The sequence below is a fragment of the Thalassophryne amazonica genome, chromosome 12 (assembly GCF_902500255.1).
Source record: "Thalassophryne amazonica chromosome 12, fThaAma1.1, whole genome shotgun sequence".
NCBI lineage: Eukaryota > Metazoa > Chordata > Actinopteri > Batrachoidiformes > Batrachoididae > Thalassophryne > Thalassophryne amazonica.
The window spans coordinates 77,019,865-77,038,295 of record NC_047114.1 but is presented as its reverse complement, the minus strand read 5'-3'; the positions used below and the strand labels follow the sequence as shown (position 1 = coordinate 77,038,295).

Below are 18,431 nucleotides of genomic sequence, written 5' to 3'. Positions count from 1 at the left end.
AAACGCAGGGTTTTTTAAAAAGTCTCGATGTGTTTGTCTGCTCCAGGTGCGTTTCTCAGCCTGAACCAGAGGATTATGGTGCTTTGTGCACAGCAAGAAAATGAACTTATTTTAAAAGTTGAAAGAGTCAGAGTGCCTCATTCTTTCATGTCAGCGTTTACCACAGACATCAGTCGACTCTTTGCCATTCTGCTGGTGATGAAAATAAATCCCATGGTCCACCAAGACAAAAATAAAATGACAAAAAGTGTTAAATTACTCTGTTTGACCTCCGTGTAGAGGGGGTGAAGCCGCATGAAAGTGTACACATGCTCGATGACATGGGTGTCAACATGCTCTGCAGACCAGACAAAAGGGTACTGCTGGTGATGGAAATGCAAGCCAAGCCAGACTTAATCGTTCGGTCCCATGCCGTACGACCCGGATCGCTGACGGGGCTGTCGGCATACGCTGGCTAAATTGTCATGGTGTGACAGGCTCTTCACTAAGGAGCGCCCATACTGACTTTAAGATCACGGCGCTTTGCTAAGCATTTTTGTGGTTCTCAAATTTGTTCTAGTTGCAATGTTTTCTGTTGCTGTTGTGAATGAGTTACAACACATCTTAATTAGTAGATGAAAGTTAAATAATATTAGAAACACAACATTCAAACTTATTGTTGATCACAGAAAAGCATCTGTTTGAGGTCTGGCAGTAGTGTGTAGTGATGGTGCCTGGTTTACTCCAAACATGATGCCTGGTGTTGATGCCAAAGACTTCAATCTTTTTCTCATCAGACCAGAGAATTTTGTTTCTCATGGTCTGAGAGTCCTTCATGTGCCTTTTGACAAACTCCAGGTGAGCTGCCTGGTTTACTCCAAACATGATGCCTGGTGTTGATGCCAAAGACTTCAATCTTTTTCTCATCAGACCAGAGAATTTTGTTTCTCATGGTCTGAGAGTCCTTCATGTGCCTTTTGACAAACTCCAGGTGAGCTGCCATGTGCCTTTTACTAAGGAGTGGCTTCCGTCTGGCCACTCTACCATACAGTCCTGATCGGTGGATTGCTGCAGAGATGGTTGTTCTCCTGGAAGGTTCTCTCTCCACAGAGGAATTCTGAAGCTCTTGACAGAGTGACCATCAGGTTCTTGGCCGTTCTCCCCCGATCACTCAGTTCAGACTGGCGGCCAGCTACAGGAACAGTCCTGGTGGATCTGAACTACTTCCATTTATGGATGATGGAGGTCACTGTGCTCATTGGGCCCTTCAAAGCAGTAGAAATGTTTCTGTACCCCTCCCCAGATTTGTGCCTCAAGACAATCCTGTCTCGGAGGTCTACAGACAGTTCCTTTAACTTTATGCTTGGCTTGTGCTCTGACATGCACTGTCAACTGTGGGACCTTATATGTAGACAGGTGTGTGTCTTTCCAAATCATGTCTAATCAACTGAATTTAACCCAGGTGGACTCCAATTAAGCTGTGGAAACATCTCAAGGATGATGAGTGAAAACGGGATGCACCTGAGCTGAATTTTGAGCTTTATGGCAAAGGCTGTGAATCCTTAGATACACGTGATTTCCTCCTTTTTATTTTTAATAAATTTGCAAAAATCTCAAAAAGCTTATTTCACATTGTCATTATGGGGTATTGTGTGTAGAAATTTGAGGAAACAAAATGAATTTCATCCACTTTGGAATTAAGGCTGTAACATAAAATGTGTAAAAAGTGCTGTGAGTACTTTCCGGATGCGCCGTCGTCTCCTAGACAACACAAACACCACTCGTTTGTAAGAACATAATTCAGGATGTCCCGATCTGATCGCACCAATTGGAATTGGCCTGATCAAGAAAGTTTTTTTTTTTTTAATTGATTTGGTGTTGGTTAAATTAAACACCAGTCACCAAATCTGTGTTCCAACTGGGTTTGTTTCATAAGCACGGTGCCAGCGGAGTGAGCAGCCAGCGCTCTGCCAGTGTTTGCTGCTGCTTTTTCACACTCTGCGGTGCACATTTTAGAAGAATTTATACACTGTCATTTGCTCCAAATATGCCCCCTTTTTTTTTTTTTTTGCATATAAATATAAACATGAATATTTTAACAACTACAGTGTTGTTCAATCAGTATTAACCCGTCGTCTAGTTTTACTACTACATTGCTGCACTCAGTAAAATTGATGTCATGTAGAGGGTACTCAGTTTGGAGGTAGAAAGTGAAAATAGTTTGGGTTTTCAGTCTTTTATTTAGCACATGCATCACATTTTCATTGTTTTTGATGTTAATAAAAAAAAGTTTACACTTCCTTTTTAACGTTTATAGATTTTGTTTGTTGTATTTCCTGAACTGCATATTGTTAAATTGTTTCTCCTTGAACAATTTTTTCTAATTCAGTCCTTCTGAGTTTCCTTGAATCTTGATGTGTTTTTTGTGTTTTGTAGCTGGTTGTCATGTTCTGTCTGTGATCGGTTGTAGATGGAGCTGCCGTGTGGTTTGACAAACCTGGGAAACACCTGTTACATGAATGCCACAGTGCAGTGTCTGCGTTCTGTTCCAGAGCTTAAAACTGCCCTTAGACGGTGAGTTTTTCTGGCTTTACGCTTCTTAAGATGACCAGGTTCTGTAAATACGGGGGATCGGGACCCTGAGACCTGGACACTGAAGTCCTGGGATACACATGTGTTTGTGCACCATGCTCCACATCCTAAACAAAGAATAGTCTGAGAGAGAAATGGGATTTCTGGTCACTGTAGTTTATTTCAGAAGCTAAGCAATGACTCCTGAACCCATAGCGCGTCACTTTGAGCGAGGCTCGCCACTCGGTGGTTCGGTTTATTTGCTTTTATACGTGTGGTTAATGATGCACAATCGTTTCATAGCCTCCTTACAATGGCTCATCTGTCATATTGCAGATGTTAGAGATGTCACTGTTAAAGTGGCCAACAGCAGTTAAACACATTCTTAATGTTCCGTTTTTGCTGATTCTCACACACAAATTAGTTTTTTGGTTTTCTTGCTGAAATCGTTCGTCTCACCCTGCAGGTATTCAGGTGCTCTGCACTCTTCAGGAGCCAGCGCACCTTCGCAATACATCACAGCAGGTCAGTGGATTGATGATAATGGACAAGGTTATTTTCAACTCGTGCGTATAAAAATGTGTCATTTGTTTTTGTTCTCATGTTCAGCCCTCCGTGAGTTATACGAGACCATGGACAAGACTTCGTCCAGCCTCCCACCCGTTATTTTGCTGCAGTTTCTTCACATGGCCTTTCCACAGTTTGCAGAGAAGGGGGAACAGGGACAGTACCTCCAGCAGGTGAAAAAGCGCTTCACTCTAAAGTAAACCTGAAGCAGCAAGATGACAGACTATCTTCACTGAGAAAGTGAAGCTCTGCTGATAACAAACGAACCATGGCTGCATCCTTTAACTACTGTGCATCCAGAAAGTATTCACAGCGCTCCATTTTTTCCACATTTTGTTATATTACAGCCTTATTCCAGAATGGATGAAATTCATTTTTTTCCTCAAAATTCAACAGACAATATCCCATAATGACGATGTGAAAAATGTGCCTAAAGATAAGTGCACCAAGCTTGTGGCATCATATTCAAGAAGACTTGAGGCTGTAATTGCTGCCAAAGGTGCATCAACAAAGTATTGAGCAAAGGGTGTGAATACTTATGTACATGTGATTTCTTAGCTTTTCTGTTTTTAATAAATTTGTAAAAAAAAAAAAAAACTTTTTCATGTTGTCATTGTGGGGTGTTGTGAGTAGAATTTTGAGGGGAAAATTAATTTACTCCATTTTGGAATAAAGCTGTAACATAAAATGGAAAAAGTGAAGCGCTGTGAGTACTTCCTGGATGCACTGTAGACTTGGTATGAAGATGGCAGCCAGTGCGCTGATGTTTTGTGTAATTTTCTGTTCTCAGGATGCTAACGAATGCTGGCTGCAGATGATGAGAGTTCTTCAGCAAAAGCTGGAGCCTTTAGAGCCGGAGACTCCGATGGAGGTGATTATTGTTGTTTTATTTATAGGAGTCCATTTGAGTGTCAGTGTGAGTTGATTTTCAAACAGCTCTTTGACTTTTATATATATATATATATATATATATATATAAAATGTATGTATATGTATGTTTGTTTTTTTGGTAGAGTGACACTGAGGGTGGAGCTGTTTCTGTCTCCACAAAGAAGAACTTCATTGACCAATATTTCGGTGTGGAATTTGAAACTTCGTATCCTTGCAGTCTGTGTGTGTGATGTTGCTGCGTGTGTTTACTATTTAACAGATACAGAAACACAGATTTTCCTGCCCGTTTGCTGATCGGGATTAGGTTTCATGTAGAGAGGTCCTCAAAGTCTCTGCCCCTCCTCTCTTGGCTGCTTTTTAGCTCCACCACAGAATGTACATGGTGATTTGGCACACATTTCACACTGGATGCCCTTCACGATGCGACTCCAGATGTACAGTCAGGTCAATAAATATGTTGACAACAATGCTATTTATTTATTTATTTATTTAACTATTTTGTCTCTGTTCCAACACAGTGGCATAGAAATGAGACAATCAAGGCATGTTGTGTTGACCTTTAGTGATTCAAGGGTTTAACAAAAATATTACATTTAGGAGGTTGCCATCTGCATTCATAATTCTTCTGTTTTTCAGAGCCCATAAGTAATTGGGCTAATGAAGTCCACTGTAATCTTCACTTTTACATGTACATTTGTAAGTCACTCAGTAGGTCTCGGACTTCATTTAAAATGAAATAAGCCTGTGCTTCAGTTGTCCAGTGTTCTCTTACAGCTGTAATATGAGCCTCTTTATATTTTTCAGTTTCATTATGTAACTTTTTCTTGATCTTAGATATGATTTTGGCTCTTTAGATGCATGTAAGAGCATGTAGGACTTCGCCGCCTCCCGCCAAATCATCTACTTTTATCTGTTTATGAAATAGTTGAGCAAGAATTCTGAAATGCTGAGGGCACAGATGTGCATCAAAGACCAGCCATCATTCCATTACACGTTTTTTCCCCTTAACTCATGTTCAGTATGAAATGCACGGAAGCAGAGGACGAGGAGCCAATCAAGGGCAAGGAAAGCCAGCTCCAGCTAAGCTGCTTCATCAATCAAGAAGTCAAATATCTTGCAACAGGGCTGAGGCTGGTATGTGTCAGACAACAAAAAAATGACACTGGAACTGTACTTGTCCCGTTTTTTTGTATGCATGCACACAGAAAGCTTGTGTAGTTCCTTTGTCACGGTGACCTCATCCACTTTCTAATATTTGCAGAGACTGCAAGAAGAAATCACAAAGCTGTCTCCATCATTGAGTAGAAATGCGCTGTATATAAAATCTGTAAGTTCCTACTGTGTGCGTGAGAGCTGAAGGCAGTCAAACTTGTACAAGAAATTCTCTGAAAAACCTCCTCTCACCTCTCCGCAGTCAAAACTCAGCCGTGTGCCGGCCTACCTGACCGTCCAGATGGTTCGTTTTTTCTACAAAGAGAAGGAGTCTGTTAATGCCAAAGTCCTTAAGGTTTGTCTTCAGACGCCACGTATTTTTCCACGTAGGCTGCTTACTGAGCTCATGAGACTGAAGAAACTGTCTCTTTGTGAAGGATGTCAAGTTCCCACTGATGCTGGACGTGTATGAGCTGTGCACTGCAGAGCTTCAGGAGAAGATGTTGCCTATCAGGTCAAAATTTAAGGCGGTTGAGGACAAGAAACTTGAAAAAACATCAACAAAAGGTAAAGATCAGCTCAGGTGGCTTTGTTCTCTCTTTCTGTTCTTCCAGTTCTGCACTAAATTTTATGTTTGTTTTTTTTTTGTTTTTTTGCGGCGGGTCATTAGTTATTGACGAAGCCAGACTCATCCAAAGATGCAAAATATGAGCCTTTCTCCTTTGCTGATGGTAGGTGTTACCATTTTTTAATCCTCATCTACTTTTGTTCACAATATTGATTGAAGCCTGTATCATTGTTCTTTACAATCAGCAACTGCCGATTATAAACTTTCAGACTCCAGGCTGGAAAGTACGGAAGCGTATTGCATTCACTGGATAAAAAAAATTTTGACCACTGATCTCGTAATTACGAGATCCTGATCTCGTAATTATGAGAAAAGATCAGGTGTCTGAATTGTTCTATGTATATACTTCCGTACTTCCAGTCCCTCAGTAATCAATCAATCAATCAATTTATTTATATAGCGCCAAAATCACAACAAACAGTTGCCCCAAGGCGCTTTATATTGTAAGGCAAGGCCATACAATAATTACGTAAAAACCCCAACGGTCAGAACGACCCCCTGTGAGCAAGCACTTGGCGACAGTGGGAAGGAAAAACTCCCTTTTAACAGGAAGAAACCTCCAGCAGAACCAGGCTCAGGGAGGGGCAGTCTTCTGCTGGGACTGGTTGGGGCTGAGGGAGAGAACCAGGAAAAAGACATGCTGTGGAGGGGAGCAGAGATCAATCACTAATGATTAAATGCAGAGTGGTGCATACAGAGCAAAAAGAGAAAAGAAACACTCAGTGCATCATGGGAACCCCCAGCAGTCTAAGTCTATAGCAGCATAACTAAGGGATGTTCAGGGTCACCTGATCCAGCCCTAACTATAAGCTTTAGCAAAAAGGAAAGTTTTAAGCCTAATCTTAAAAATAGAGAGGGTGTCTGTCTCCCTGATCCGAATTGGGAGCTGGTTTCCACAGGAGAGGAGCCTGAAAGCTGAAGGCTCTGCCTCCCATTCTACTCTTACAACCCTAGGAACTACAAGTAAGCCTGCAGTCTGAGAGCGAAGCGCTCTATTGGGGTGATACGGTACTATGAGGTCCCTAAGATAAGATGGGACCTGATTATTCAAAACCTTATAAGTAAGAAGAAGAATTTAAATTCTGTTCTAGAATTAACAGGAAGCCAATGAAGAGAGGCCAATATGGTGAGATATGCTCTCTCCTTCTAGTCCCCGTTAGTACTCTAGCTGCAGCATTTTGAATTAACTGAAGGCTTTTCAGGGAACTTTTAGGACAACCTGATAATAATGAATTACAATAGTCCAGCCTAGAGGAAATAAATGCATGAATTAGTTTTTCAGCATCACTCTGAGACAAGACCTTTCTAATTTTAGAGATATTGCGTAAATGCAAAAAAGGCAGTCCTACATATTGTTTAATATGCGCTTTGAATGACATATCCTGATCAAAAATGACTCCAAGATTTCTCACAGTATTACTAGAGGACAGGGTAATGCCATCCAGAGTAAGGATCTGGTTAGACACCATGTTTTCTAAGATTTGTGGGGCCAAGTACAATAACTTCAGTTTTATCTGAGTTTAAAAGCAGGAAATTAGAGGTAATCCATGTGTTTATGTCTGTAAGACAATCCTGCAGTTTAGCTAATTGGTGTGTGTCCTCTGGCTTCATGGATAGATAAAGCTGGGTATCATCTGTGTAACAATGAAAATTTAAGCAATGCCGTCTAATAATACTGCCTAAGGGAAACATGTATAAAGTGAATAAAATTGGTCCTAGCACAGAACCTTGTGGAACTCCATAATTAACCTTAGTCTGTGAAGAAGATTCCCCATTTACATGAACAAATTGTAATCTATTAGATAAATATGATTCAAAACCACCGCAGCGCAGTGCCTTTAATACATATGGCATGCTCTATTTTATGGTCAACAGTATCAAAAGCAGCACTGAGGTCTAACAGAACAAGCACAGAGATGAGTCCACTGTCTGAGGCCATAAGAAGATCATTTGTAACCTTCACTAATGCTGTTTCTGTACTATGATGAATTCTAAAACCGACTGAAACTCTTCAAATAGACCATTCCTCTGCAGATGATCAGTTAGCTGTTTTACAACTACCCTTTCAAGAATTTTTGAGAGAAAAGGAAGGTTGGAGATTGGCCTATAATTAGCTAAGATAGCTGGGTCAAGTGATGGCTTTTTAAGTAATGGTTTAATTACTGCCACCTTAAAAGCCTGTGGTACATAGCCAACTAATAAAGATAGATTGATCATATTTAAGATCGAAGCATTAAATAATGGTAGGGCTTCCTTGAGCAGCCTGGTAGGAATGGGGTCTAATAGACATGTTGATGGTTTGGATGAAGTAACTAATGAAAATAACTCAGACAGAACAATCTGAGAGAAAGAGTCTAACCAAATACCGGCATCACTGAAAGCAGCCAAAGATAACGATACGTCTTTGGGATGGTTATGAGTAATTTTTTCTCTAATAGTTAAAATTTTATTAGCTAAGAAAGTCATGAAGTCATTACTAGTTAAAGTTAAAGGAATACTCGGCTCAATAGAGCTCTGACTCTTTGTCAGCCTGGCTACAGTGCTGAAAAGAAACCTGGGGTTGTTCTTATTTTCTTCAATTAGTGATGAGTAGTAAGATGTCCTAGCTTTACGGAGGGCTTTTTTATAGAGCAACAGACTCTTTTTCCAGGCTAAGTGAAGATCTTCTAAATTAGTGAGACGCCATTTCCTCTCCAACTTACGGGTTATCTGCTTTAAGCTGCGAGTTTGTGAGTTATACCACGGAGTCAGGCACTTCTGATTTAAAGCTCTCTTTTTCAGAGGAGCTACAGCATCCAAAGTTGTCTTCAATGAGGATGTAAAACTATTGACGAGATACTCTATCTCACTTACAGAGTTAAGGTAGCTACTCTGCACTGTGTTGGTATATGGCATTAGAGAACATAAAGAAGGAATCATATCCTTAAACCTAGTTACAGGGCTTTCTGAAAGACTTCTAGTGTAATGAAACTTATTCCCCACTGCTGGGTAGTCCATCAGAGTAAATGTAAATGTTATTAAGAAATGATCAGACAGAAGGGAGTTTTCAGGGAATACTGTTAAGTCTTCAATTTCCATACCATAAGTCAGAACAAGATCTAAGATGTTATTAAAGTGGTGGGTGGACTCATTTACATTTTGAGCAAAGCCAATTGAGTCTAATAATAGATTAAATGCAGTGTTGAGGCTGTCATTCTCAGCATCTGTGTGGATGTTAAAATCGCCCACTATAATTATCTTATCTGAGCTAAGCACTAAGTCAGACAAAAGGTCTGAAAATTCACAGAGAAACTCACAGTAACGACCAGGAGGACGATAGATAACAACAAATAAAACTGGTTTTTGGGACTTCCAATTTGGATGGACAAGACTAAGAGTCAAGCTTTCAAATGAATTAAAGCTCTGTCTTTTTGATTAATAAGCTGGAATGGAAGATTGCTGCTAATCCTCCGCCTCGGCCCGTGCTACGAGCGTTCTGGCAGTTAGTGTGACTCGGGGGTGTTGACTCATTTAAACTAACATATTCATCCTGCTGTAACCAGGTTTCTGTAAGGCAGAATAAATCAATATGTTGATCAATTATTATATCATTTACTAACAGGCACTTAGAAGAGCGAGACCTAATGTTTAATAGATCACATTTAACTGTTTTAGTCTGTGGTGCAGTTGAAGGTGCTATATTATTTTTTCTTTTTTATTATTTTTTCTTTTTTATGCTTAAATAGATTTTTGCTGGTTATTGGTGGTCTGGGAGCAGGCACCGTCTCTACGGGGATGGGGTAATGAGGGGATGGCAGGGGGAGAGGTGTGTAAGACTACAACTCTGCTTCCTGGTCCCAACCCTGGATAGTCACGGTTTGGAGGATTTAAGAAATTGGCCAGATTTCTAGAAATGAGAGCTGCTCCATCCAAAGTGGGATGGATGCCGTCTCTCCTAACAAGACCAGGTTTTCCCCAGAAGCTTTGCCAATTATCTATGAAGCCCACCTCATTTTTTGGACACCACTCAGACAGCCAGCAATTCAAGGAGAACATGCGGCTAAACATGTCACTCCTGGTCCGATTGGGGAGGGGCCCAGAGAAAACTACAGAGTCCGACATTGTTTTTGCAAAGTTACACACCGATTCAATGTTAATCTTAGTGACCTCCGATTGGCGTAACCGGGTGTCATTACTGCCGACGTGAATTACAATCTTACCAAATTTACGCTTAGCCTTAGCCAGCAGTTTCAAATTTCCTTCAATGTCGCCTGCTCTGGCCCCTGGAAGACAATTGACTATGGTTGCTGGTGTCGCTAACTTCACATTTCTCAAAACAGAGTCGCCAATAACCAGAGTTTGATCCTCGGCGGGTGTGTCGCCGAGTGGGAAAAACGGTTAGAAATGTGAACGGGTTGGCGGTGTACACAGGGCTTCTGTTTAGGGCTACGCTTCCTCCTCACAGTCACCCAGTCGGCCTGCTTTCCCGGCTGCTCGGGATCTGCCAGAGGGAAACTAACGGCGGCTAAGCTACCTTGGTCCGCACCGACTACAGGGGCCTGGCTAGCTGTAGAATTTTCCACGGTGCGGAGCCGAGTCTCCAATTCGCCCAACCTGACCTCCAAAGCTACGAATAAGCTACTCTTATTACAAGTACCATTACTGCTAAAGGAGGCCGAGGAATAACTAAACATTTCACACCCAGAGCAGAAACGTGCGGGAGAGACAGGAGAAGCCGCCATGCTAAACCGGCTAAGAGCTAGTAGCTGCGCTAAGCTAGCGGATTCCTAAAAACACACAAAGTGAATAATGTGTAAATAATTTAGAGGTGATTCATCAGAGGGAGTGCTTTAGTTAAGGCACGTGACGATTACACTGTGAAGCAAATCGTTATCTAGGTAACTAGATCAATCTAACTGCGCAGATTAAACAGCTAACAGATACAGCAAAACACCGCTGTGCTCCGGAACAGGAAGTGATACAATACCGCAGTGAGAGCCAACCACCAGTAAAGACGCGAGCTGAGCTCAGCCGATGATAACACACTATAATCAAACACAAAGTGTGGATTTTTCCCCTGAAGTGCTCCCAGATGAATGTCCAGGGAGGAGCACGGGGCGACTGCCAGCTTTCACTCACACAGACCCACCGACCACTGAAGGACACAGCGAGGCTCACTCCCACCCGGGCACATGCCAGTCTGTGTGCCCGAGCTGTGCCTCACCTCGCTGGAGGAGTTTCATTCATCCAGCAACAGTTTAGTGGGAAATCCACACTTTGTGTGCGCCGTGGTGTGGATCACAGTGCAGTATATAATAATACAACCCCTGGCAAAAATTATGGAATCACCGGCCTCGGAGGATGTTCATTCAGTTGTTTAATTTTGTAGAAAAAAAGCAGATCACAGACATGATACAAAACTAAAGTCATTTCAAATGGCAACTTTCTGGCTTTAAGAAACACTATAAGAAATCAGGAAAAAAAATTGTGGCAGTCAGTAACGGTTACTTTTTTAGACCAAGCAGAGGAAAAAAAATATGGAATCGCTCAATTCTGTGGAATAAATTATGGAATCATGAAAAACAAAAGAACGCTCCAACACATCACTAGTATTTTGTTGCACCACCTCTGGCTTTTATAACAGCTTGCAGTCTGAGTGACAAACAGTACTCTTCATCAATCTGGCTCCAATTTTCTCTGACTGCTGTTGCCAGATCAGCTTTGCAGGTTGGAGCCTTGTCATGGAGCATTTTCTTCAACTTCCACCAAAGATTTTCAATTGGATTAAGATCCGGACTATGTGCAGGCCATGACGTTGACCCTATGTGTCTTTTTGCAAGGAATGTTTTCACAGTTTTTGCTCTATGGCAAGATGCATTATCATCTTGAAAAATGATTTCATCATCCCCAAACATCCTTTCAATTGATGGAATAAGAAAAGTGTCCAAAATATCAATGTAAACTTGTGCATTTATTGATGATGTAATGACAGCCATCTCCCCAGTGCCTTTACCTGACATGCAGCCCCATATCATCAGACTGTGGAAATTTACATGTTCTCGTCAGGCAGTCATCTTTATAAATCTCACTGGAACGGCACCAAACAAAAGTTCCAGCATCATCACCATGCCCAATGCAGATTCGAGATTCATCACTGAATATGACTTTCATCCAGTCATCCACAGTCAACGATTGCTTTTCCTTAGCCCATTGTAACCTTGTTTTTTTCTGTTTAGGTGTTAATGATGGCTTTCGTTTAGCTTTTCTGTATGTAAATCCCATTTCCTTTAGGCGGTTTTTTACAGTTCAGTCATAGACGTTGACTCCACTTTCCTCCCATTCGTTCCTCAGTAGTTTTGTTGTGCATTTTCGATTTTTGAGACATATTGCTTTAAGTTTTCTGTCTTGACGCTTTGATGTCTTCCTTGGTCTACCAGTATGTTTGCCTTTAACAACCTTCCCATGTTGTTTGTATTTGGTCCAGAGTTTAGACACAGCTGACTGTGAACAACCAACATCTTTTGCAAAATTGCGTGATTTACCCTCTTTTAAGAGTTTGATAATCCTCTCCTTTGTTTCAATTGACATCTCTCGTGTTGGAGCCATGATTCATGTCAGTCCACTTGGTGCAACAGCTCTCCAAGGTGTGATCACTCCTTTTTAGATGCAGACTAACGAGCAGATCTGATCTGATGCAGATGTTAGTTTTGGGGATGAAAATTTGCAGGGTGATTCCATAATTTTTTCCTCAGAATTGAGTGATTCCATATTTTTTTCCCTCTGCTTGGTCTAAAAAAGTAACCGTTACTGACTACTACAATTTTTTTTTTCCTGATTTCTTATAGTGTTTCTTAAAGCCAGAAAGTTGCCATTTGAAATGACTTTAGTTTTGTGTCATGTCTGTGATCTGCTTTTTTCTACAAAATTAAACAGCTGAGTGAACATCCTCCGAGGTCGGTGATTCCATAATTATTGCCAGGGGGTGTAATTTATAATAATAATTTATTAATTTATATAGCGCCAAATCACGAGTAATCGCCTCAAGACGCTTCACAAACATTTAAAAGCAGAATAAAATGAAATTTAACCATAAAAAGGTAAAAGAAGTAAAATAAATAAAACAAATAAAAAAAGACCCACAATCATATAAAATACTAATGATAAAACAGGGAGAACAAATGTGTCTTCAGCCTGGCTTTAAAAGTCTCCACAGAATCCGACTGTCGTATGTATCAGAGCAGGCAGATCATTCCACAGAGCTGGGGCGCGGTGATAAAAAGCTCTGTAACCCGCTGACTTTTTCTTCACCCCGGGACACGCAATAATCCTGCACCCCGTGAACGCAGAGCCCTTGCCGGCACATAGGACTCAACCAGGCCGGCCAGATAGGGGGATGCCAGTCCGTGAACAATTTTATAGGCCAATAGTAAAACTTTAAAATCCAATCTCAGAGACCGGAAGCCAGTGAAGGAATGCCAGTGTGGGAGGTTACAAATTGGCCGATTTTCGATTATGACACGGGCATTCTCACGCTTGTCTTTACCGAAGGACTGGAAGTACGGAAGCGATTACACACACACACACGCACACAGAAAATAAAAAAAATAGCTTGATCTCATAATTACAAGATCCTGATCTCGTCATTATAAGATACGAGTATTTTCTCATAATTATGAGATCCTGATGTCGTAATTATGAGATCTTTTCTCCAACACATCACTAGTACGAGTATTTTGTTGCACCACCTCTGGCTCTTATAACAGCTTGTAGTCTCTGAGGTGCAGTCCTTGCAGTTCTTATTGCCAGGGGTTGTATGTAAACTAATGCCCGCTACTGAGTTTTAAATGGCCAACTGTTAAAACCCTGATAGAACAGCAAGATCAACACTTCTGTAAAATGGGTTCATATAGGCTGTTTATTAATTTTTAAAATCCCTTGAAAATTACTTAAAACATCCAAATGCTGACCAGCTGTTGTTGGGCTGTCACTGAATTAGGGCCAAAGCTCTGGCTCAAAAACTGATTTCCTGATATTTTCCACACGTTTGCCCTGATAGTACACCACCATAGTACGTACTTCTGGACATTCACAGTTTAGCTTTGGTAATCTCACTCAATAATGGACTGAGTCTTGTTCCCCTTAAAAAGAATGAAATAATATTTTTTTTTGTTATGGTCAAAGGATTGTTTGGTCTTGTCAAATTTGTTCCATTTCTGTTTCATTTTCGATAAACTAGTGTTTCACTTTAGTAGATGTGTTGAGGTATAGTCCCTTATGACATCTAAGGTGATCCTTGTCATCTGATTGGTGGATTGTATGTCACATGACATTCACCATTTGTTCATTATATGAGTGAAGTCATGTAGCATGCATTTTGGTTCTAATTTACTCTGCATTTTTCTCCCTTATGAATGCCTCTATTAACTTTTCGTAAAAATGTGCCCATGATATGAAAAAGCTGAATCTGGAATTTGTGCTAGATTAAATTCAGTTTGAGAGAGTGTTGCTCTTTGGGTTGAAACTCGTCAGTCTAACTAAGGGTGGAGTAGAGCTACGCTACATACTTGGGCATACAGCAGAGCCTGTTTGTGGACTGCTGTAGAGGATCTGACACATTATGAAACCTTCCAGCAACAAGAGTCTGCAGTCTTACAATCCTCATTTCACTCAGGTGTCGCACTGGTGTCCTCAGACTGCCGCTTACTCTCCCCTGTCCCTGAAAACACAGCAGCAAGGCTGATAGAAATGGGAGAGAAATAGTGGCTCGTTTTTGCTGAACAACACCAATTAACAAGTCCAACAGATGACTCAGGAGGACTTACACTTGATGTTATAAAGCAGGAGAGAAGAAACATTACCACAAAAGAAAAATGCACCAAAACAACTGGTAAAAGTAAAGAGGACAGCTTGCCAAACACACAAACTCCATCTTGCTACACTCAAATCATTCATGATTTGTATGCTACTACTTCATTGATTCACACTTGCTTTAATTTTATTTTGAACAGTTCAAATGGGTTTTAAAGCGGTTTAGTTCACATTCACAAGTGTAAAAAAGCACCCAAGCTACAGACCAGTGGTTAAATGTCTAAATTGTAACTGCTTTAATCCAATTAAATTATAGGTAACACACTTTCAATTGTAAACCACTTCATACCAAGATGAGAGAGAGATGCTTTCACAGGATTTCAGGCAAGAAATCAACTGTATTACAGTATTTTATTGGATATTTTGCTACTGTTTGGAGAAGAAAATAATACGATATTTTTGGGAGTGGGGTGGAGGCTCTGAGAAATTTCAAGCACATTAAAACACTTTTCTGCCATTTTATAAACAGTTCATTCATATATAAAAAAAATAAAAAGTAATCATTTGTGCAGGCTCCACTTTTCCCTGTCCTTGGGTGGTATTTTCATGTCAGTTTTTTTTCGTGGTCATGAGACCGTGTCTGATCTGAGTGTGTACACAGGCAACCTGGCATGTGACATACCAAAGACGTAACCAGCTGGAGTAATGATGCAGCCAATGATGGCTTGGACTCTCGTGGTTCTGTTTAGAAAATTCCAGCTGCCTCCCACCTGCTTCTCCCCCCGCAACCCTGATGACGCAAATATGCCACCAGTTATGTGCAGAATTTGTGAAATGTTATTTAAAATTTTGTGGCTGCCACTGTCAAATGTATTGTGTCTTTTTCCATCTCTTATCTCATTCAAGGATACTCACAATGCCAGTGATGGCATCAAAACAAAGGTCTGTTTGTCTGCAAAATGGCCGAAAACTCACTTTCATTCATGTATTTACTTGAATTAATGTGTGCAACTTCACACATCCTAATTTCAACAAATTACATGAATATGAAACTCTTTGCATCCGTCCAGCCGTCCGTCCATATGCCCGTCTGTCTGTGCTCAGCATAGGTTCAGTCCTATTACTGCCAGTCTTCAAATTTACAGGCAACATTCTTGGGACATAGACCTTGGACAGGTTCACAGATGGCTAAACCTGACCTATTTTAAGAGGTTTAAAAGTCACATTCTGTTCCAGTCTGTTCAGTTTTGTTTTTGAGTGGTGGGGGTGAGAGCCAGTCAGAGTAGAGCGGCACTGTGATCTCAGTGGCTGGTCTTTTTCAAAACTGCTTCCTTTTCTGTGTTTATATGCATGTTTCTCATATATTATGTAAAAGCTCGTGATAAATAAGCACTTCTAAAACTGAAAATGCTGTTTTTTGGAATGCAATAACACCTCTGAACATATTTACAAGACATTTTGCGGACAAGACATTTTGTTAGCATGGTGACGTCATAGGCTGGTAGCTAGCTGCAAAACTCCATTTCCTTCATGTGTAAATATAACCTCTGTGTCATATATTATGTAAAAGTTAGTGAGAAATAAACACTTCTAAAACTGAAAACCCTGTTTTTGTAACCTAATAATACCTCTGGAGTCATTTACAAGACATTTTGCTGACATTAGTGTACATGCTAACTTCCACTAGCTCAAAGCTAACTTCCTATGTAGTTAAATTTGTCTCATTAATACCTGCAAATGCACACAAGGTGATCGACAAATATTCCTTGATTTGCACAACATGAACAAATGATTTGATTTGAATATGTACAAATTGTATGTAAGACAACAGGATCTTAATAAATAATTAAACAACTGCAAATTATAAAGAACACAATGCTCACTCGGCAGAGGGTATTTTAGCATAGCGTTATATTTTACAGGTGCACTTGAATGCACCATCCAGAATTACTATATCCTGATAACTCAGTCATTACACAAATCTCTGAAATTATGTCGCATTGTCGGTTATCTTTCCAAAGATGGGTTCAGTAAATATTGTCATCTTTTTAAGATGATGGGTGTGAAATTGGGTATAAATTGACAGCATGTCTGTAAATGGCCACATGTAAGACCCATCACGTTATATTCAGCCTTTCCTAGAGGAGGAGGAGGAGGTGGCATCAGTTTTGATCCAGCCTGATACTGGTGTGATTCTTTGAGGAGCTGTCTGTCATGTCCTGCAGGGTGTCAAGTGTAGATTACGTGTGCGATTGTAATAGCTGTGGTTTGGTTTTCAACTCCCCGCAGTATTTTCATTGTTAGTGATGAATTTTAAGGGAACTTGAAAGAGGAACTTGATATGGTGTCAACTGGTGACATTAGTGCTGGTTTCACTGTGACATTTGAACACTAATGACCTGAAACGCCTGCGTTCTGCATCAGGTAATTCTGTTGATGTTCTCATTTCTCTGAAGAGTTGTAAATGTGAGATTAGTGATGCAGCTGCAAAGTGACTTCTTAAGCACAGCAAATATTGATTCGTCTGTTCAAGTGTTTGACGAATGATTTCTGTGATTAATTGACAAAACAAACAAAACTGCAGTTGACAGATGAACAGAAACTTGGTTTTCTTAGCATCGTCTTTAGTGTGAGGAGAGTAATGGGGCCTGTTCAGCTTGAAATTGGCTCATCTACATGGGATTTTATTTTATATTAGTAGAAGTATTAAAATATGTCCAGAAACCTTTCAGACTAAACTGAAACTCTACATCCTGCTACTTGTTTCAACCATACATGTTACAGAGTACTATATTTTGATAAAACTCAATGTTCTCGCTCCACGTTGTTCTCAAACCCTCTCAAATATGAAAACAAATGGAAGATATGGGACAGTCGTGCCCATTTCTTCCTCTTCATCTTTGACCAGTTGTTAATGGATGTACTATGTTTTCATCACTGACTGCTGTCCACATTGTTTAAGAAATTTCCAGGTATGCGAGCAAGCAAACTGTTGTATGTGGTTGCATTGGCTTGCATTTTTGTTTTGAATAAGAGCCCTAAAACGCAGTCTTTTTTTGCTAGACCAAAGCTGATGATAAATCACTTTGAAAAACATCAAATGATTTTATAGAATCAGAATAGCATTTATTCACCAAGTATCCACAGAATACAAGGAATTTCACTTCGGTTTGAGCTGCACTTTCTCTGTACGGCATGTATAAATATACACTAAACACTGAACATTTCACGGTAATGAAATGTGCAGTAAGAGGAAAAAAAATGAGAGAAACAGACAAACAGATTGAAGTTGTACATTTTTATACATTGTCCAGCAATTAAAGTGACTCAGATTAATTTATTTCATTAATGGACTTAACAAATGCCATCGCATTTTCCAGCATCAGCCAGGATACTGTTTAGATATCTTGTACCCAATTAGGGAGAACTGCACCAGTAGGTGGCACTATAAAGCATGTGTGCTTACTCAAAATGCTCCAGATTTAATTTAGATTTCCTTTTAAACCATTTAAAGAGACTGTCACATTGTTCAGTGCAGTTTAGTAGTAAATTACAATTTAAAAGTACTTCATGTTTAGAAATAATTTTGGAACATTTGACAGGTCTTACAGAGCCAGAAAGCTTTAAAAACAAACTTTTAAGAAACACAGCAGTGGAATGTAGAGATGCCATATCGTATCTTCTATGATTATAGTTGTAGAATTTCTCCAAGTCAAGTCTGGGAGCATGTGCTGATACTGTACTGCGCTTCACCGCCTCCACAACACCACAGAACTGCCTTGGGTCCTGGATGGGAAGCACTCAGGCGGACAACCAGTCCATCAACACCTCTCTAAAATAACCATAGATCTCCCTC

The 18,431-nt window shown here is 40.3% G+C and overlaps 1 protein-coding gene across 1 annotated transcript in view; it reads left to right on the top strand.

Annotated features, from left to right (window-relative positions):
• The window catches only part of usp14 (ubiquitin specific peptidase 14 (tRNA-guanine transglycosylase)), a 29,239-nt gene that overhangs the window by 5,574 nt on the left and 5,234 nt on the right, over window positions 1–18,431 (top strand). Inside the window, 11 exon segments of the mRNA XM_034183426.1 lie at window positions 2,450–2,553; window positions 3,017–3,075; window positions 3,160–3,290; window positions 3,908–3,988; window positions 4,131–4,213; window positions 5,028–5,142; window positions 5,270–5,335; window positions 5,423–5,515; window positions 5,598–5,711; window positions 5,713–5,727; window positions 5,831–5,891. Of these exon segments, the coding sequence (XP_034039317.1) occupies window positions 2,450–2,553; window positions 3,017–3,075; window positions 3,160–3,290; window positions 3,908–3,988; window positions 4,131–4,213; window positions 5,028–5,142; window positions 5,270–5,335; window positions 5,423–5,515; window positions 5,598–5,711; window positions 5,713–5,727; window positions 5,831–5,891 (922 nt within the window).